This window comes from Acartia tonsa, chromosome 6 (genome assembly GCF_053477335.1).
Source record: "Acartia tonsa isolate MP-2025a chromosome 6, ASM5347733v1, whole genome shotgun sequence".
Classification (NCBI taxonomy): domain Eukaryota; kingdom Metazoa; phylum Arthropoda; class Copepoda; order Calanoida; family Acartiidae; genus Acartia; species Acartia tonsa.
In genome coordinates, this window is record NC_137265.1 from 18234401 (window position 1) to 18256249 (window position 21849).

Here is a 21849-nt window from a genome sequence, read left to right on the forward strand (position 1 = left end):
CATAAACATTATCCTGTATCAAGCAGTTTTTCAACAAATTTACTTACAATTTTGCTTCGACTCTTATACATTTATATTCTGATTATTTAGTTCTGACACTATACAAGTGTTAATGTCCATTTGTCCTACCGTTTTAGTGCTTTTATGGATGTTGTCATCCTTGTTAGTAATGTTTGTCTATCTCTAAGGAACGGATTAACTTCTTTTTTTCGACATTATTTTTTAACAAGACTCTGCCTACAAAAAAAACATCCAATCTGCAACTCGCTTTGTTCGTTGGTCTTTCGTTTTAGGGGCACTGTATTCCAGAAATCCCGAAAAATGACAAAAAATCATAGAGAGTGTATATTTGAAAATTTTGATGAAATTTTATTTAAATAGCAATAAGTATACATATATCTTTTAAAATAATGGTGAAAAATAATTATAATTGGGGTTTTACACAAGGGGCGTCAAGGGGGGGTGTAAAGATAGTCTAATAAGCACATTCCAGAAGCTGTAACTTCCTTTGTTTTTGAGCTACATTGACGGGAATCATATCAAAAGATATTGTACAACCCAATTAACAATGTTTGTTAACCCTTAACAGTCTCGGGGGGGGGGGGGGGAGCGACCCTCCCCCTTCTGGTATTTTCGATCTCATTTTCTGTGTGTGAAAGATAGAGAGCTATAACTGAGTGACTTGTTTAAAATGGGTATGACACATAACTGAAAGTTGAATATCTTCAGGATGCCAGGATACCTGGCAGGATCATACAGGTAAATGGCAAAAATATTTTTTTATGACTTAAACTTAGCATTTCATCTTACCAAAATACTAAAATATCCTATATTACTACATCCCAATACGAAATATAGGTGATCAAGTCAACTTCCGGTTCCAGGTATGATCCTGGAGGTCCTGATCCTGCAGGTCTCCAGAAATCTTTAATTAGCTCCTTTTACCTTAATTTTTGACTTAGAGACTTCAAATTTTAAACTTCAGCTATTCTAACAACAATACACGACTAAAATTCCATGAAAATCTGCCGCTAAAATTTATATTTTGAGATTTCTAATACAAAAATTACTTACAGAGATGAGTCAATTTCAGACTCATTTTAATATTTATATTTAAGCAGGGAGAAAGGGAACAATGGGCTGTTTATTATACTAATCCACAAAGTTTTTATAAAAGTGTTTTCTTATTTGTAGGCATAACAACTTTTGGGACTTTTATTGACTTTGATTGGTTGGTTTAGTAGTTAAGTGTCCAAACATTTCAACAACTAATTGTAATTTATAGAAGGGGCAATTTTGTGTATTAGCATTGGGGGTGTACATTAATTTACCGTCCATTGTCTTATCCCTTTAGATTCAACAACTAATTGTAATTTATAGAAAGGGCAATTTTGTGTATTAGCATTGGGGATGTACATTATTGGCCATTGTCCTATCCCTTTAGATCATAGATATGTAAGACTTTAATTTTTATTTTCATTTAACTTTAAAGGAAACAGTTTCTATCTTAATCAATATAAATTCTACTCTTCTTTTTTTAATAAGTATGAAAGAACCTTTTGTAAAAGGTTGCTCAATAAAAGAGTAGATAATGTTAAACATATAAAATCAGAATATTTTTTGTTGATCAAGGAAAACACATAAAAATTTTTAGACTTCTAGCTTTAATGGGATCAAAGTTTGATATAAATTGAGCACCCCCCCCCCCCCCAATAAAAAGGTATAATAGTTCTGATAAGAGCTTGGACATCAATGGATAATTTTTTATTTGATTTGAAAACTTTTCTTTACTTTAAGTTTAATTAAATAGGTGTTTTAAATAATAAGAAATATATACTACTTTTATATCTTAAAAAAAGTGTTATTTTTTTATAGACCCAGTACCTTTAGGGCTTAACAAAACAAACTTCGCATAGCTTCGCATACACAGGGTAAAGTTCTCTGATATTATACATACATCTAATATCACCATGTAAGAGGATTTGCTTGCGCTCTTTTGCGCTTAAGAGTTCTGGAACCAAACGTAAAATTTTCATTAGAAGAAAATTGTCTATTTTACAGAAATCGGGTATGCTAAGAAAACCATCTACAATTACAACAAAAAATGGAGATTTGACTTCTTTTAAAGGCTAAACGTATAAATTATTACATACTGATTCCAAAAATATATAATACTTAAAAATAGCTTTGAAAATAAAGGGTCCACACTGATTTGAAATGTAGTTTAGTTGACCTTAAAAATAGTTGTTTACAATGATGAAAAGGAACTTAATTCCACACCTCTGGTATAATTACACATAAAATTCTTATTTTTCATAGTAAACAGCTAATTCTTTCGGCTTTATTTCCAAAAACTTGTGTATATTACTAAACAATTGTTTAAAAGTGTATTTTCCAAAATGTAAAAAACGATTTTTTGTCAATCACTGGAACATAGTGAGGGGATAAGAAACTTCTAGGACTCGGCAACCTCAGTCTCGCAGCTTACAGAAGCCTAAGCAACTTGCATAAGCTGCCCAGAAAGCCGCAAAAACCCATTTCTAATTCAGCAACATTTAGCCAAAGCCATTCTGAGCTCCTTACTCAGCCAATGCCAACCAAAGCCTCAGCTGCATGGTTTTTTATAAGCTGCTGCGGAACCAGCTAAGATTCCTGCTGCTTTGAGGAAGCTGAGCAGCTTCAGGGAGATTTAGCCATTCTGAGATGTAGCCATCAGCCTCAATGATCCCAAGCCACTGACCTCAGCCTTCAAAGCCACACTCAACCACAGCTGCTAGGCTGCAGGCGCAGCTGCTTAACCCCTTTACAGATATAAAGCTGAATCTCCACATGAAGATTCCCCATATCATAAAGAAACCTCCGTCGGTCTGTCGGCAATGCTATGGGGTATGTGAATTACAGTAAATCAATATAGAGGACAGTATGTGAGATGAAAAATCTCCCATTAATATACAATGCACTGAAATCTTTAAAGCAGCTAAGAAAAGTGAATATTATAAAAGTCGTATTTCTCAACATTTTGCTAAAAAATGTTCTTCTATGTGTCTGTTGGTATTGTAAAAATGAGTTTGGGCGTTCGTATTTGTTTCTATGTGTTTTTACAAAGACATTCCTCAAAATTATGACGTTAATTGTTAATATATAAGCTTTTAGCAAAGCTTAAAATTAGGATTTGTAAGGACATTTTAATATTTTAAAATGTCTAGAATTACAGGGGAAAAAAAGCTACAAGTATTCCTAAAATCATTCAAAACAATTTTTTCCCTCCAATAAATTCGCAAAAGTAAGAATTAATAGAAAACATATATCAAATTTTCAGACTGTTGCCACAAATTTCCTTTTCAGCGACTAGACGTAGACAGCTACCAAATAATATTTTGTTGCAGCCGTAATCATAAACCTAAATTTCCTTGAATTTAACCGGGTTAGGTCTTCAGCAAAAAAAATCATCAGTTGCTAAAATAAAAAAAATTCTGCAACCTAAATAGACGGCTGAAAATGCTTGTAGACAAAAAATAAAATGATTTTTAATATTTAAAAGTAAAAATTAATTATAAAGTAAAATTAGGCAATATTCTACCTGAAAGAAGGTAAGTTGAGTGCAATTGACATAGATAAAAAAAATATTGTATTGCATAATTACTATATAAACTCCTAACCTTACTACGCTAATATACAGTTATGCATTTGATATATTATTACTTGGATGTTGCACCAGATTTTAATGTACTCTGATAAAGTTATTCTCGCAGCTGGCTAAAATACCGATACCCTCCATCCAGCCCCTTTACCCCATCCCCTCCCCTCCTACTGGATGAACGAACTGACCAATGCATAAGGTCTATATTAGCAAGCTTGATTGACGACAAATTTTCCCCTGTCAATATATCCACGTATATACTAGATCCACTAGCAAGGCATACCTATGCAAGCTGATATTAAACTTACAAACATGTTAATATGTGTATACAAAAACTTTAGTTTAGTGTCCCTTTCCCCGCCAAATTTGCCCATAACCTCCTCAAAAATCTTGCAACATTTTCTTTCTTTCTTCTCCTTTAATTTTATTTCCCCTGTGACAGGCTGATGGCCCTGCAAATATGTACATATGCTTTGGATTCTATACTTTTTAAATAAATAAAAATAACATAAAATTTGTACAATAAAAACTTGAAAGCATTGTGTGATTTTATGGAAAATTAGACACCTTAGAAATATAGTGTAGTGTAGTGACTGTTGGGAGAAAGCTGTTGTTCTACTGGACAGGTTAACAGGTAGTAGCTGGGCGTACACCAACATAGCCGGAGCGGTCACACACACACACAATTATTCTAGTGAATGGAGTGAGAAGAGTGTATGGGCAAACTTTATGTTTATGTGAGCACTTGTTACCAAAAACTTTGACACTTTTCCCCCCAAGGTTTTAAACCTTTAGGTAAATATAAACTTATTTTTGTAAATATCTATAAAATTTAGATAGTTAATATTATAAGTTATGTTGTAAGTTTTAGCTAATATATGAGGAGCGCAGTTACTTCTTAACTATGGAAGGACTATACGTCAAAGTATTTTTTACATTTAGAATTATCTTTCAGGTTTGTGACAAAAGTTTACTTTATTTTAATATCTAATAGATAGTTTATTACTGGCATTATTAATACAGACAAACAAATTTTGTATAATATTGCAAAAAAAAAATAAGAAAATAATGCAATTTACAACATGTAAACTAATACAAGAACAATGTTTTCATAATTATCTCATTGACAACGAGCCAAAACCTGTGTAGAAAACATAAGTAAACATTAAATTCATAAACAGTATTACAGTTAGAGCTGATTTTGCCATGACATTTACAAACAGCTGTGATTATTAAACGTAGCAGCGCTACTTTAAAAAGCCAAGAATCTCATGTGATAAGACTATAGGTGTTAGATTTATGTACACACCAACCATTGTAAACAAAGATAGATTTATACATATATTTAACGAAAACTTTTCACACTGCTAGATTTTAGGTCCAATGTCACCACCCCCCTTAAAAAAGGACAATGAAACAACACTATGTACACTAATATTCTTTTAATATTGTTCCCAGCTGATTCTAAAATTGATTATAATAACTGTTACACACCTAGTCACCTATTTCCTGATGTAATTAGGATTTTCTGTCATGCGTCTCGCTTAGTGTCATGCTTTCTTGCGCATTATGAGCAAATTTTAAAAGCATAAGTGAAGTCAGAGAGTAAAGGGACTAAGGCTGAATGTTAAAAAACAAGGTCAATTTTGTTTATAATTAATTCAGCAAAACTATTTTCAAAGGAAAAACCTTATTGCATGTACCATCATTTCCGGGGTTTGCTAAATCTTACCGGACAGACTTTACTACTTTACTAATCTACTAGCAGCTACGCCCCCTAGAAGCCTCTAGGGGCACTGGCAGGAGGTGGAAAAGTCGACCTCAGCACAGACAAAAAAACGTTTACTACTTTATAAAATAGGATATGATACAAGAGGTCTCTTGGTGCACTTAATTGTAGGAATGAAGGGTGGAAGTCAACCCTCCGATTTCAATTTCAGTTTTTAAAAGAAAAAGTTAAAATAATTGGAGAAGGGGGTATTTTTTCTAGGGGCGATTTCTCTAGCGTGGTACCCTCCCATAAAATAGCTTAAACTTTTCCTGGATTAGGAATGAAGAACTGAATCGGTTCAGTGGTTAGTAAGATCTTTAGCTACACACATACACCCCGTTACTTTTATATAATGGTGAAGCAATAGTTTTAAAAGGTTTTCTTTGATATCCTTTTCCAATTCTTGTGTTTTCTATCGATTATTTCTCCTGACATGTATTGAAGGCCAATCAATAGATTATTATATTTGGATGTTGCACCAGACTTTCAAGTGCCCTGATAAAGTGATGCTCGCAGCTGGCTACTATAACGATATCCCCACCCCATCTACCACCTTTACCCCATTTCTTCCCCGCCTACTGGATACACGACATGACCAATAAATGAGGTCCATATTAGCAGGCTAAATAGACGACCAATTTTATCCTATTAACATATCCACGAATATACTATATCCTTTTGAAGGCCAGGATGTGTCATGTATCCTGTAATTGTTAATAAGCCAAGCAACAATATTGCAAAGAAAAATATGGCAAGAATTTACTAAATATTTTTACTATTTTTGCTAAATGTTACCTTCATTCAAATAAATGTAACTTATATGTATACGTAAGGATGACAACATCCATAAGTAGCGAAGCTCAAAAGTTATGATTGTATATCAGGAAAAAAAATACTATAAAGCAGTGTCATATAAATATTAATATTGGTAAAATAGGGAAATCATCACACCTTTAATGTCACACAACCTTATAATCATGAAAACTTAAAAATCTAGGAATCGATCTAGCACCCCAATTAATAAAAAAAATATTAATAAAACTTAGTGAAAATATATGTAGAATATAAAATTAATTAATCCCTGAAATTTAAGCCCTCTATCTTGAAAAGGAGTTGAGAAAATCACGAAAACGTAAAAATCTAGGAATCGATCTAGCACCCCAAATAACAAACAGACGGACAAAACAATGTAAATATTAGAAAGGCATATATAGTGGGAATCTTCACTAAAAATTTCAGCTGTCTATCTTGAATAGGAACCGAGAAAATCACGTTTCCCCCAATTCATTAATTACGGACAGACGGACGGACATTGTGAATTATAGAGTAGCTTCGCTACTAATAATGTGCTTTTGATTATGTACAATGTATACATATGTATGTGTATTATAAAACCAAAACTTTTTAAAAATTTAAATGCTTCTTAATTATTATCTTACGATGCGATTGTTTCAAAGGGGGAGGGGGGGGAGGGGAGAGTGTTTACCATAAAAAGTATTAGTCAAATTCAATTGATCGAAGTAACATCCAACAGGCAACCAATCATTCGACTTTACGACCCTTGTCTTAAAGTCTTAACTTTGGTAATGAGTTGCTTCTGTTTATAGACATGATCTCATACTCTTATTCTCTAAAGCAACATTAAGTACATTTTGTAACGTCTCTAGTATAATGCAGTGTTATTTACTCGAACCCTAAATCACCCCGACAGTTTTAAAGCAAGCTACCATTCAATTACGGTTAAAGGGCGGAGATTACTCCTAAAGAGTAAAACTTGAAGTACCATAGTACAGTTGTGTTTATTTGAATTTGTTTATTTTAGATTTAGCTCAATAAACAAAATAGTAGAACATAGCTGTCAAATTAAAAATCTCAACTACTTATATGCATAAATACCCGATAATTTGCTTTGTTCGTTTGTAGGTTAGCTAACATGGCAGGAACTTTCATGTTTTTGTAAGAATTAAGAAATTGCTTTCCTCTTTATTTACTACAAATGTTGATCAATATCAGAAAAAAAAATAAATATCAGCTACATGTATAAAAGTATCCTTTAAAAATATGAATATCCAGGTATAATATTATATTTTATTTATGAAGTACAAAAGCCACGCTACTGTGTGAGACAATGTGTTCTTGTTTATGCACCTCAGAAAGTGGGGAGTATAATTTGAATAGGTAATAAATGGACTGGTTCTTTATTTTTGAAACCTAATATTATTGTAGTTTTAGAAATGACTAAATTTTTGATGTGGGCATTGATGTTTAGTTCAGCAATATAACTTCATGCTTTATAATTAGGGTATTTCATTTTATAGTCCATAGTCCATACCTCCGACCACCTGAAGTCGACGTAAACAAAAAAGGCCATGAAACCATGAAAATTTGGTTCATTTAAATAAGTTTAAGTCATATTCAGTGATTTAGTAACACTACCTTACAAAAGTCTGTTGTTTATGTATTTGTATTATTTAACAATCCCAACCTCCTTGGATAAATGATTCAATCAACGATTTTTTTCTACAAAAACATTTTTGCCCTCTATCAATAAAATGGCATTGTATTTTTTACGTGGTATATGTTAAGTTATATACAAAGCATGTTTAATGTCTTTGTTAATTGCCTGGTTAGATGTATTTTTTTTAAAAATCTTTTTATGAACAAATAATTTTCTCTATATTTTTATTATTTAGTGGGAATACATAGATGTTTTTTACTAAATTCCTAGCATGACTGTTTTTTTATGTTCATGTGTATGTTAAAAAACAAAAACATTAAAAAGTGATTTCAGCCAATGAATAGAAAAGCAGATACATGATAAATAACATTATATTACCAAAATAACAATATTCTAGAAAAGCCACGATCATGAAAAATATATATTTGAAAGTCTAGTTTTGCTTCTAGGAAAAACCCTATGTGATGTACTATACAACACAGGGAGTGGTACAAAAGTTGTCTCCTAAAAAAGTTTGGGTGAAATTCAGTTCATAAATCCTCCTAAAAAAAGATTACTTTATTAGTATGTACAATAAATCTGTAGATGAATAACCAGACAACTAGCTGGATTTCCCTGTTGGGGATCGTTTTCGACGCTATTGGTTGATTTCAAAGACCCAATTGAAAGTCAATACAGGGTCCTAGGGATGGGGATATACAGTTATTTAACCCCTTACCTCTCTAGTGATATACTCTAATTTATGTACAGTGGTTATATAAACGGATAGTAAAAAATGCCTAGATTTAAGATTAACTAAAATCTATTGATAAATACAGCCTTAAATCACCCTTTTCCTAGGAAAAGTTATTTAGTTCAATTTTAAGTGATATATATTCACGGACAAACAAAAAAAATATTAGACTTCATACAATATATATTTTTTTTTTAAATTCAAGCGAGACAAATTAGTTGACACACCCTGTATAAAATATACTTAATATTCCCCCTAATCTCTTCCTGTTTACTCAATTTTCATCAGAGATAAATTTAAGACAGGAGGAGACTCATTTTACTCCACCCCCCACGGATAGGAACAAGTTTCATGGAGAAATTTTATAACAGGATTAACTTTGACTGAACTGAGAAGAAGCATTTCAAAGTTAATTCAAAAGTAAAGCAGCAACAATATTTATGTAAATACAGTCTTTTATTTGTTAAGGTTAAAATTAGGGTTGGGCCGGATACTTTTTTGTCCTGTTAACGGATATCCGGTTCCGACCGGATATCTGGCCAACGTTCGATATCCAGCAAATTATCGGATATTCGGCCGGATAACCTGATATCCGGAAAATCATCGGATATTCGGCCGGATAACCGGATATCCGACATAAAAAATCAGCCTGATATCCAGTATCCGGATAGTTTCAATACTAAAAATCCGTCCGGATATTGAAAATGGCCGGATATCCGTCCAAACCGGATATCCGGCACAACCCTAGTTAAAATCTTTAATTATATACTTTTATTAAATCTTGATTGGTTGGCTCCCACTAACTCTATCCAAACTTTGACGATTTTAATTTAGAGAACTTGCAGTTTTGTTCATCATCAATGGAAATGTACACCAATTTATCGTCCATTGGGTTATTCTGATATCTCCAGTAAATGTAATATTTTAAACAAAAATGTAAGTGCGTAGAGAGAAAAATAGTGCAGTAAAAATCTGTAATTTGTTTGTTTCTGGCCAATCATTGAACGGACATACTCTATATTAATCCTAAATTAATCGTTAAAATTATGGCACAATATTTGATTTTAAATAATACCTTTCCTTGTGACTGACTTCACCTTTCACCTCTGAGGTGCTGATAATTTTCGACAAAAATATTCTTGCAAACTTTATAGTAGTAGGTCATTCTTTTCATGATTTATTTAAAATCGAGTATATGGCATACAATGGCCATCTCTAAGAATTCTTTTAATAGTCGAGTATTATTTTTTTATATTGACTTTAAGTATATAGTTTGCAATTAATATTTATGCTCAACAACACAAATTTTCGACAGAATACTAAAACACCATTCTTGCAAATACGTTTAAAATCTCTGTTTTAGAGGGAAAATACGTTCTTACGTTAATTTACCTTTCCCCAATTTCCTTCCAAGTATTCTGTTTTCCCCCTTTCTATTCCTAATATTCTGACCTAAGCTTTCATCGTCATATATATCCACGAATCCCTTAATATGTTAAATAATAGTTATTTCTCGCATCGTATTATAAACGGCTTTCCGCGGATATAGAAAGTACAATTATATGATTAAAAGCAGTTTTTTAGCCACGAGGTGCCGAAGGTACGGGCTAAAAAAACTGGTTTTAATTTTATGATTGTACATTTTTATATTCGTAGAAAGCTGGATATAATACGATGCTAGACATAGTTTTTTCATATGGATGAGAACCGGTTCCTATCCACCGGATTCGAATGAATACGAGAAAATTGATTAAACTGTACACTTTCAGGGATCTGTTAAGTTCATTAGAGGTAGAGCTATTTTTGTTCGACTATGTTTTAAAGCTTTTAAGATAATCAAAAACAATGATTTTAAAAAATCTTATTAATTGAAAAGTTTGGGCAAAATTCGACGAAGCCCAATCTGTACCACTTTTGCATCAATTTTGATTCCTGTGACGTAATAAAAATGAGGGATTCTCCATCTCTTTTTTTAGGGGTTTTCTTTCCCACTTCTCCTCTCATCTCCCTCATTTATATGACGTCACAGGAATCAAAAGTGGTGCAAAAGTGGTACAGATTGGGCTTTGTCCAAAATTTGCATTCTGTAAATAAGATCTCTCTTATTGCTAACTATGAACAAGAACGCCTGTTTATCAGCCAATGCATTTTCCAACGTATAAAAGATGAAACTCTAAGGATGTCCATAAGCGTATAAACTTCATGAAATAGTTAAAAACAACCCCTCTCTTGTATTCGAATTAAATAAAATTTTATAGCAATCATTAATCGTTATCCAAAGGAAGTAAGTATTATTTAGTAGGGGAATTTAAAATAAATTGAATTATTTATTTAGTGCATAATAGAGATTTTTAACTAAAATTAAAAATAAAATCCGTTGTTTAAAACTCATTATCAGTTTAAACATAATCATTAAGACGAAGAAAGTCCCTCAATGACGTCATAAAAATGAGGGATGAAGAGAGGAGGAGTGGGAATTAAAACCCCTAAAAAATGGATAATCTCTCGTTTTTTGACGTAACATGCTGATTTTTTGAGGGACTTTCTTCGTCTTCATAATTATGATATTTTCATTTGAAAAATCCCTAAAATTTAAGCTTTTAAACTTTAAATTCAAAAATTCAAAAAGCTTTTCCTTTATTATTATTTTCTATTATTGTTTATGTTCATAACTGTCCTTGTTGAGTTTTGGGAATTTTAGACTTTTGTGTTAGTTCCGGGCTTTTTGTAATTTCTTGGGGAATTTACAATCACTTTTCCCCCCATTCATGTAAACTTACAATCAGGGATCTTAAGGGATAAGACAATGGACGATAAATTGACATACATACTCAATTATGAAAACTCTAATTTACTCCTCTAAAGATTAAAATTAATGGTCGAAAAGTTTGGACACTACTAGTTTGGAACCGACTAATCGATTTTCTATGAAAGTACCCAAAGTTAACGTAGTTTAAAAACTTTGGATACCATTGTAATTAACAGTTCATTGTCCCCTCTCTTACTGGTTACAGCCCTCTACAAAACATTTGATACCCTTGTTCATTTCCATGTTTTCAAGACACTTTTGTCCATAGATTTAAAGGAAAGTTAAATAACTTTAAATTAAGGTTTCTGATATCAGTGGGGTATTTGAAACCTAAAGAATGAACTTTTTACAGCTATAAGAAGTTAAAATTATTATTATCAACAAAGAAAAAATTGGCTAATTAGATCACTATTGGTTTTTGGGTAAAGTGTCTTCTTAAGGGGTGTTCCGTCGTGTTTTCACAGCAGCTTTTGATAGGTTATTTTAGGTTAGGTCAATTGATTGCCCCGCAGGGTTAGAGCCCCCCTCAGTGGCTAGATATAGTGGGATAGCTGCTGTGAAAATACGACGAAACGCCCCTTAAGAGGCGTTGGCACGTTGTAAGCTGCCAAATCGTAATCCAAGTAAATTTGCATTCTACTTATCCTTTGAACTCATCTCTTACCCTCTTTCTAGTAACTTGAAAGACAAAACATAAAGATTAATTGATATTACAGCACTGGGGTTAAGTAAATGAATGTAATGAACAAAAATTCAACAAGTTTATCTTCTTTTCTCCAATAAAAACATTTCAGAGTAAACTCTTTATTTTATTTTTTTTTGTCTTTTTGTGTAACTTATCATAAAAATCTTAGATAAAATATAATATTCAGTAGTACTCTGTCGTAATCTGTAAGTAGTAATTAAATTTTTTGAATCTCGACTTTTTTCCTTGTTTTTCAAAAAAAATTAGCTTTTTATCTATGTATATGAGTTTCCTTTTTTACCTCAAAGGGGTGAAAAATTTAAAAACAAAACTTTTTATCTTATTAAAACAATTTGATTTACCTTGATTTTGTGTCTTAGTGTTGTTATTTTAACTAATTGAATTAATGTTGTGTTTCTTTTGAGGAGAATATCCCTCTTCCCAGGAAAAAATCATTATTTTACTTTTTATTAGGTTTGTTTATAAAAATTTAGAAAATTAAATTTTTTATTTTTTTAATGTTTTGAAAATCGTTGAGGAAGTTTCGCTCATTCATATGTGGTTCAGCAACAAATAAAACAACAACAAAATACTTTAAAACTTATCATAGGTTAGGTTGGGTTATTTTAAAAGAGAGCTCTTATAGTAAACGAGTTATAAGTCTCCAAAGGGCAAGAATCACGTATTTAAAGAAAAAAAAAGTAAGTGGAAAGGGTTTCAGTGGTGCATTTACAGGTTTAGCTAAAATCTTGATTTCTTTATGTGTATCTGTACATACTTCAAAATATGCATGTTTCTAAATGTTTACTAAATTGACATATAATGGTCTGAGATAATTTAAATGATATGCACGTTTGTCGTTGTTTTTTGTAAACTTTAGAAAAGCAATTTTTTTATGGATTCAAATTTTATGATTTTGATATTTTTTTTAAATAATAAGAAAATTAACTATTTAAGTTTTAATTTCAATCATAATCCTATTTATTTCAGCGGGGACAGGATGTCCCCCCCGACCTTCGTATCTCTGCTGGAGCCGGACCTGGTCCAGAAGGTTGGTACCACCCTCCTACTCAAGGTCGACGTCGAGGCAGATACAAATGGAGGAAAGGTAGGAGGATTTTTTAATCGATTTCCCTCAGAGTGCCCATTATAGCAAACCCAACCTTATTTTGAAATATATTGAAAATTAGGGTAAAGGGGTATGTTTTTGTGTGCTTTTAATTTTCTTTAGGTCAGGTTAAGTATGGTTTTATTAGCAACAATCCCCTAACCCCCCTACAGCGGTTTTGTCCTCACTAGCACTTTCTTTATTTTATGCTCAATTTAAGTACGGTACCGAAAGGCTCACATATAAATTGACAATTATTTCTGAAAATTCTTGTAAAGTTTGTTATATATTACACTAGTGGCTTCGCCCCTAGCCTCTAGGGGCTTTGCCCCAAGAGGTATAATTACATCTTCTATTACTTACCCAGCAGAACGAATCACAAATTTTCGCACCTACCCAGCAGGAAAACATTTTGCGATTAAATTCGCAAAATTCGTAAAATTCGTAAATTTCGTAAATTTCGAAAAATTCGTAAAATTCGTAAAATTCGTAAAAATTCGTAAAATTCGTAAAATTTGTAAAAAAAAAAAAAAAAAAAAATGGGGGGGGATTTTTTTGTTTTTGGGGGTTGGGGGTGTCCCACCCCCCAAGAAAATAGTTTAAAACCACCGCAGGACCAATAGGTATATACCCTGAAGAGTAGAATCCAATCGGTTCAGTGGTTACCGAGAACTTAAGCTTCAGACGGACAGACAGACGGACGGACGGACAGACATCATTCTACTTTGTATTATAGATATATTTCAACCTTTTGACTATCCAATACGATTAAAGAAATGAACTTAAATCTATTTTTAGGAAAGAATTAATCACGTGATATCATTTGACATAGATTTTACTTTTCCTCAATCACAATAAGAAAATGACTAAAATAAGCAATAAATAAATTAATGCTTGTTTGACTTAAAAATAACATTTAACGTACGGTCAATTTTAGATACATTGATCGCGTAATATTTTTAAAAGCGAAGCGTTTCCATAATTAGGGTAGGTCCGTCCGTAACGGATAGCTCTTTTTGTTGATTTAGACATGTTAGAATTGTCCTATCGATTTCAAACTTTGCATAATGATTCCTATAGGAGTTAGGTACGAGTTAGAAAGCGAAGCAACTCTATAATAGTTACCAGAAAGTCCGTACGTCCACTTTAAATATGTTGCTTTTTAACTTTTTAACAACAATTTTTTATGCGATAAAATTATCCGATTGGTCTGATTTTTTGGAATACTGATTTCTAATACAACAAAGTACATTGATATTACCGAAGCATCTCTATAATCAAGTCTTAAAAATGTAAGTATGTCCTTAAACAATATCATGTATTTAAGCAGTTTTTCAACAGATCTACTTACAATTTTGTTTCGTAAGACTTTAATACATTTATATTTTGATTATTGAGTTCTGACACTATACTCAAGTGTTAATGTTCATTTGGCCTACCGTTTCAGAGCTTCGCTTTTGTGGATTTTGTCATCCTTGTTAAAGTTTTGTCTCGTTTCTGATAACATTATAAAATTTGATCTATTTTTATATCTTTCTATTAATTTCCAAATATTTATTTCATCATGTATTTCTTCCAATAAGAGGTTAATTCTCATGGGATTAATAGGTTTAACATTTTACATTTAGGTATTCTTTGAATGGCGTGGTCCTAGCACAACCTTGGACCCCGGCAGGGTTTCTATAACAGAAGAAGGGTTCACTAGCACAGCTACTATCACACCATTATCTCTTCAAGTAAGATTTATAATAGAGTTAGCAAGTGTAGAGTAATAAACAATAGAGTTAGTAAGTGTAGAGTAATAATCTCTATAGAAATATTCACTAGCACAGCTACTATCACACCATTATCTCTTCAAGTAAGATATACAATAGAATTAGTAAGTGTAGAGTAATAATCTCTATAGAAATGTTCACTAGCACAGCTACTATCACACCATTATCTCTTCAAGTAAGATATACAATAGAGTTAGTAAGTGTAGAGTAATAATCTTTGTAGATCGGTTCACTGGCACAGCTACTATTACACCATTATCTCTTCAAGTAAGATTAATAATAGAGTTAGCAAGTGTAGAGTAATAAACAATAGAGTTAGTAAGTGTAGAGTAATAATCTCTATAGAAAGGTTCACTAGCACAGCTACTATTACACCATTATCTCTTCAAGTAAGAATAATAATAGAGTTAGTAAGTGTAGAGTAATAATCTCTATAGAAATGTTCACTAGCACAGTTACTATCACACCATTATCTCTTCAAGTAAAATTTACAATAGAGTTAGTAAGTGTAGAGTAATTATCTCTATAGAAAGGTTCACTAGTACAGCTACTATCACATCATTATCTCTTCAAGTAAGATTAACAATAGAGTTTTTAAGTGTAGAGTAATAATCTCTATAAAAAGGTTCACTACCACAGCTACTATTACACCGCTATCTCTTCAATAACAATAGAGTTAGTAAGTGTAGAGTAATAAACAATAGAGTTGGAGTAATTACAGCTACTTATTCTTTAAATAAATTCAACTAAACAATAGAGTTAGTAAGTGTAGAGTAATAAACAATAGAGTTAAAAAGTGTAGAGTAATAATTCATATTTTTGTTAATTTAGGACCAGGGAGTTTGGGTTTGTTCTGCGAAGAATAAACATGGAATCTCTCAAACTAAATGTAACATCATTGCACAAGGTAAATGAATAAACACATCCATTAAAGTGAACGTTAATAAATTATTCGAAAACGCAAGGAAAAGACAATAGACGATAAATTAATATACATACCTCAACAATGAAAAACAAATTCTATACATTTAAATTATTTATTGAAAAGTTAAGTTAATGCTAAAGGGTGTTAAAAAAAACCAATCGCTTCACTCTTTTCAATATAAACCCTAGAGTTTTGGTCAAAAACTATCAAAAAAATTAACCAATTCATGTCCAAGCAATGACAATGAGAAAATACTATTGAATTTCGATTTCTACTCACCTCTCCTGAGCACTACAGCTCGATGCCTAGCCCTTGTGGAAAATTTTTTCTTACATGGAGAGTGCATATTTTATTACAAATTTTTACAGCTTTGTCTTTTTTTAAAAAGAATAAACTGTCTAAAGTACTTGAAATCCTGTATATAGACACCATAATGTTCAGATTTTTTGATGGGGCCTATAAAGACCTTTCTATGGACGCCTTAACCAGATTTCTAACTCAATCCTTGCCAATTAGGCATCAATAAGACATGAAGGCTCTGTCTTTTAAAAAAAGAACAAACCGTCTTAAGTACTTAAAATCTTGTGGATGGACCCCATAAAGTTTAGAATTTTAGATGGGGCATGTCAAGATCTTTCTATAGATACCTTAACCAGGTTTCTAACCCAATCTTAGACATTCTGGCATCAAAAAGAAAGATCTGTCAAACATCAAGAACTAGAGAGACATGTCATGTCTCAATGTTTGATGGGTCTGTCTTTTTTATGCCAAATTGGCTAGGATTGAGTTATAAACCTGGTTAAGGTGTCTATAGAATGGTCTTTACATGCCCCATAAAAAACTCTGAATAGTATGGGGCCTATCTACAATATATCTAGTATTTAGGACGATTTGTTGATTTTTATATCCATGTAAGGAAAAATTCTCCGCAAGGGCTAGGATTTGAGCTGTAGTGCCCAGGAGAGGTAAGTAGAAATCAAAATCAATAATATTTTCTAATTGTCATTGCTTGGACATGATTTGGGTCATTTTTTGTTTTTGACCAAAACTGTAGGGTTTATATTAAAAGAGTGAAGCGATCGGTTTTTTTTAACACCCTTTAGTTCGGAACCCGAAAGATTCTAAATATGGTACCTAAATTTAGTAAGTCAATTTAATTAGATAACCTGGTTATAAAACTTTGGGTACCAGAGTAATTACAGTTCATTGTCCCTTCTCTTACTTCAAAAAGTTTTCACTTTTTGAATTACCTAGATTTAAAAAAAATTATCTTCTATAGCTATATGTAATTTAGAAAAGGTAAGCTTTTATTAAGAACTTGATCGAATGTCTAATTTGATTGAAGCCATTTTTTTTATTCTTGCCCGTAATACACATATGAATTATTTTCTTGATTGAACATTGTATTGTGAGTGTTATCCCGATAATTCAAACTACAGTAATGAAATCTCTAAAATATTTTTTTTGTCAAAATTTAGGTTAACTCAAATTTTAAAAATGGGCGTTGCAAGCAAAAATTAAAATTTCGTGCGCCCAAACAGACTTTTTTTGAATTTGTATTAATATATATTAAGAAAAACAAGGAATTTTTAATTATAAGAACAGCAATTATAAACTAACATCAATTCAGATTAAATGTTATTTATTATATTTGTTAAATTATTTCTAATTTTAAAGACAGATTTACGAACAACTCTAGTTACATAGTAGCTTTGCTATTAGAAATAATTAAGCTTATCTTAGTGAAAACATCCATCTATTAGACTTGTCAAAAACATTTCATTTAAGTTGTTGAAATATTTTATAGGTTTGAATGATATTTAATTTGACACCGATAGTATATTTTGTTCAAAATGCTTCAAAAAATCGTTTTTCCAAGATATGATTTTAAAAGAAAATGATAGTGTTAAAATTAAACATAGAAGTTAATTTGCACCAGTTTTGAAAGTACACACTTACTGCTATTTAGCAGATTAAGTTATTTTTTTAGGGGGGGGACACTCCCTCATCACTTAGAAAGAAATACTACCTAAAAACCATAAACTTTATATTGAACAAAAATACGGGGTTATAGTCCCTTTCGTGACAACGCTCCTAATGGTGCGATACTTCGTATTTTTCACTGTAGCTTTTCTCCTATTTCTAGCCACTGCGGGGCCAATTGCCTAACCCTGCGGGACAATCACCTAGCCCAATATAACCTAACCTAAACTAACCTATTAAAAGCCATTTTAAAAATACGACGATTATACCCAAAATACGTGTTGAAGGCAAGGGCAGAATAAAAACCATTCTTTGATTGTTGTCAAGAAAAAAAGATATGAGAATTCAAAATCATTTAATTTCTAAAAAATATGCTGCAATTTTAGTGCCCAAAAGCTACAAACCGCCCGTGTTTCTTGAAGAACTATCAACATCTGTCACAGACACTGGCACTGTATCACTAGAATGCAAGGTAAGGGTTTACAAATTTTTGAGTCATCTTAGAAAACGCTTCTTGAGATTGACGTTTTTGGAGATAGGAGTTTTTATTTTATTTTAAAACCTATAATATCCTACAATATAAAGTAGTAAGGTACTTTTTGTGTCAAGCTTTGAAGTTTAATAATTTTTTAGGGTATTTTCATACCTATACAGACCTCACCTATATGCTTGGGGTTAAACGATTGATTGTCCTTTGGTATACTTAATATTTATGACATTTATGTATGTTTGACTAAATCAAAACATTTGAATTTAAAACTGCACATTACAATTTTTTGATTGAATTAAAAATGTCGTCTCTAGGCAGTGTAAAGACATTTGACAAGGGGGTGTAAGCTTTAAGGGGGTGAAAAAAGGAGGATGGGAGACAAACCAATTTCTATAGCAATTTATCCTTGTTTTTGTACAGGTTGTGGGAATACCATCACCAATCCTTCGTTGGTTCAAAGATGGAGAGGAAATTAAATCAGGTTGGAAAGCCTTTTTGCATGTTTTTCACCCTTTTAAATAGATAATGAATGATTTTTTAAAGATCTTTCTATCTAATATTTGTATGTATATATGAATTAAAAATTTTTGTCATTCATTATCAGTTATTTTTAACCTTCATGTTAATATTTATTGTTACCATTAGCGTAAAAAAACAGAGATGTTGCAAAGGACCACCCAACCCCCCTCCCCCTACCTAACGAAGGTACTAAGCCTGCTGTCCCCCTATTCAATCTCTGTGAACGCGCCTGGTTACTTCCCTTTTGATTCAGTACCCTTACTATACATGACCTAATATAACCTTTCATTTTCAGGTTATAAGGGGTGATTGTTATTGAAAATAAATGTATTTCAGAAGAATACAAAAATGTTTTTATTTCCTTATTAGTTTTAATTCTTTGAAAAATTTTCGACTTTCAGAGAAAATGAAAAAAATTAATTCAAGTTTTACCTGCCCCTTACCTTTTAAATACACTCCATCCCCCCCCCCCCCTCTTTTTTTATTTTTTAATGTAACAATTATTGTATAATTTCAGGTGATAACTAAGCTTTACAAAAATACCAAATATAAAAGTTAAATTTCATTCATTAAAAGAAGGGAGTATGACGTTTGTAAAATTGCAAATTTTGAATAATTAAATAAAAACCTAAATTAAAATGATTAACTTGCTTAAAGAGAAGCTTAACTGTTTATTAAACAAGGATGACATCATTCATAAGTAACGACGTAAGTAACGTAACATTTTACATGTGTTTTAATATAATTTTAGCATGACTGACATACCGACGGATCAATTGAATTATAAACCGGTTGCCCATAGGTATATGGAATCTTGAAAAAAATGTAAAAAATGTGTTTTAAATACAATGTGATTCACGAAAAGCACGCACACGCGCAAAAACTCTCTTATTAGCACATATACACACTCACACACACAAACATACACAAACACTTATACACACACAAGCACACTCTGAAATACACAGAAACAATTTGAAAAACCCATAAATTCTTGCATTCCCAAAGTCAAGGTAAGAATAAAAACTATTTCAAAACTTACCTTCAAATTTCTTAAACTTTGTTCTACAAATGGATTTATTATTACTTGGATGTTACACCAGATTTTCATTTTTTTAATAAAGTATAACCTACAGCTGGCTAAAATAACAATACCCTCCATCCATCCCCTTTAACCCATTCTCTGGCCTCCAACTGGTTGAACTAACTGACCCTGTAAATGAGTTAGCAACTTAAATTGACGACAATTTTCCCTCTGTCATAATATGGACTTATATCATTTACCTAACCATTAATAGAACCCCAGTTTCGGAGGGATAATTAGGTCTTTGCATTATACATGAAAGAATTGTATGTTTATTGTGAAACTTTATGCATAATAATTTTGTCCTTATAAACACTTAGGAGTTAGGATGTACAATACATTAATTACCCCTAAAAAAGTTTTATTATTATTTTTGAAGATTAAAGTTGTAATATGTATTAGATGACTAAGTTTTCCATATGTTACACAATTAATTTAAATTTGAAATATGAAATGTTTGGTGTCAGTTTAATGAAAGGAAAAGTTTTGACCTTGACTTCAGAGAGACAGAGAAAAAAAAGAGAAAGAAAAGAGAGAGAGGGATAGAGAGAGAGATATAGAAAGATAGAGATTAAGGTATAGAAAGAAAGAGAGAAAGAGAATGGAGTATTATAAGAAACTTACTACACATATAAACAGACAATCTTTTGGTCAGCCTTGCTAGCAATGATTAAAGCTTCACTTTAATTTACTTAAGCTGTTCATCTTAACTATATAAAAAAATTAATTAATTGAATATTATAATTGTATACAGAGATCTTAATTTGTTTTAAAAAAAGAATTACAAGCATTTTAAAAGCAAAAAAGGGGGTTGAACGTCTATCCTGATAATAAGCTTTTAAAATTATTATTGCTGTGCCCTATAGCATATTTTCACACTTGGAAATAAGACAATAGCTCTTTTGTTCATTATAGTTTCTTAAACGTGATAATTAGGAATTTTTCAAAATATATTTAAATATTTTACCTATATTATTTCATTAGTTTATTTAAAGATTGTTAGATATTTGTTAATTATAAAAAAAAACAGAAGATCTTTTTATTTACAAAAAATCTTAAGAGTAGGACAGTGTCAAACGCTTTTCAAAAGTCTAAAAATCTAAACAGGACAGCTTCCCTTTTTACTGCACAAGAACTTTGTGCAAGCTTTTTCTTTTGGCAGCGGTCATTCATAATTCTTAAATCATTAACACGTAATTGCTTTACAAACACAATACAACCTTTTATTAGGAAAAATAATATCACAGACTAACTAATTATTTCAAATGTTTGTTAAGGGTCCATGTTTACAAGGAAAAATTTGTTTATTTCTACAACATTTAAACTTTCATTCATTTTTTGTTTATGGGAAGTTTACATTAATTTGTTTGGGTCTTCAACTTTTTAGCTATTTATAAAATAACTTTAAGTTTACTATACCTATATTATTTTTACTATTTTAAATTATGATTTTTTATATTATTTACCTTCTATCACTGCACTGTCATAAATTTTTTTTGTATTCCGCTTTTATAGTATTCAAGAGTGATGCTAAGCGTGATGATTGTTTAAACTTCAATTTCCTCTTTTTCCTGTTTTACGTCCTGTTTCTCCTTCTGTCATGGACAAGCTGAAAAAGTTTACGTTGTCATTGGATATATAATATGCGTGGATATTATGACAGGAGAAAAATTGTCGTCAATTTAGGTTGCTACCATGAACATCACTTATTGTTTATCCAGTAAGAGGGGAGGGGATAAGGTAAATGGTTTGGATGGCAGGATTCTTTATTTTAGCCAGTTACAAGTTTCACTTTATAAAAGTATGCGATAAAAGGATGTAATATCCAGGAAATAATAAATCAATTACGTTAACGTCTTTTGTATTTTA

At 31.5% G+C, this 21849-nt stretch overlaps 1 protein-coding gene across 4 annotated transcripts in view; it reads left to right on the forward strand.

Annotated features, from left to right (window-relative positions):
• The first annotated feature begins 4265 nt into the window (after positions 1-4265).
• The window catches only part of LOC145323175 (uncharacterized), a 51620-nt gene continuing 34036 nt past the window's right edge, over positions 4266-21849 (forward strand). For 3 of the 4 annotated variants that reach the window (XM_080165575.1, XM_080165574.1, XM_080165578.1), the window contains exons 1-6: positions 4266-4435; positions 13087-13204; positions 14833-14940; positions 15811-15886; positions 18274-18359; positions 18798-18858. In XM_080165575.1, coding sequence (XP_080021701.1) covers positions 13097-13204; positions 14833-14940; positions 15811-15886; positions 18274-18359; positions 18798-18858 — 439 coding nt within the window. In that variant the 5' untranslated portion in view covers positions 4266-4435; positions 13087-13096. Of the gene's footprint in view, positions 4436-13086; positions 13205-14832; positions 14941-15328; positions 15369-15810; positions 15887-18273; positions 18360-18797; positions 18859-21849 lie in introns of all 4 variants that reach the window. The other variant, XM_080165576.1, reaches the window with a different exon arrangement.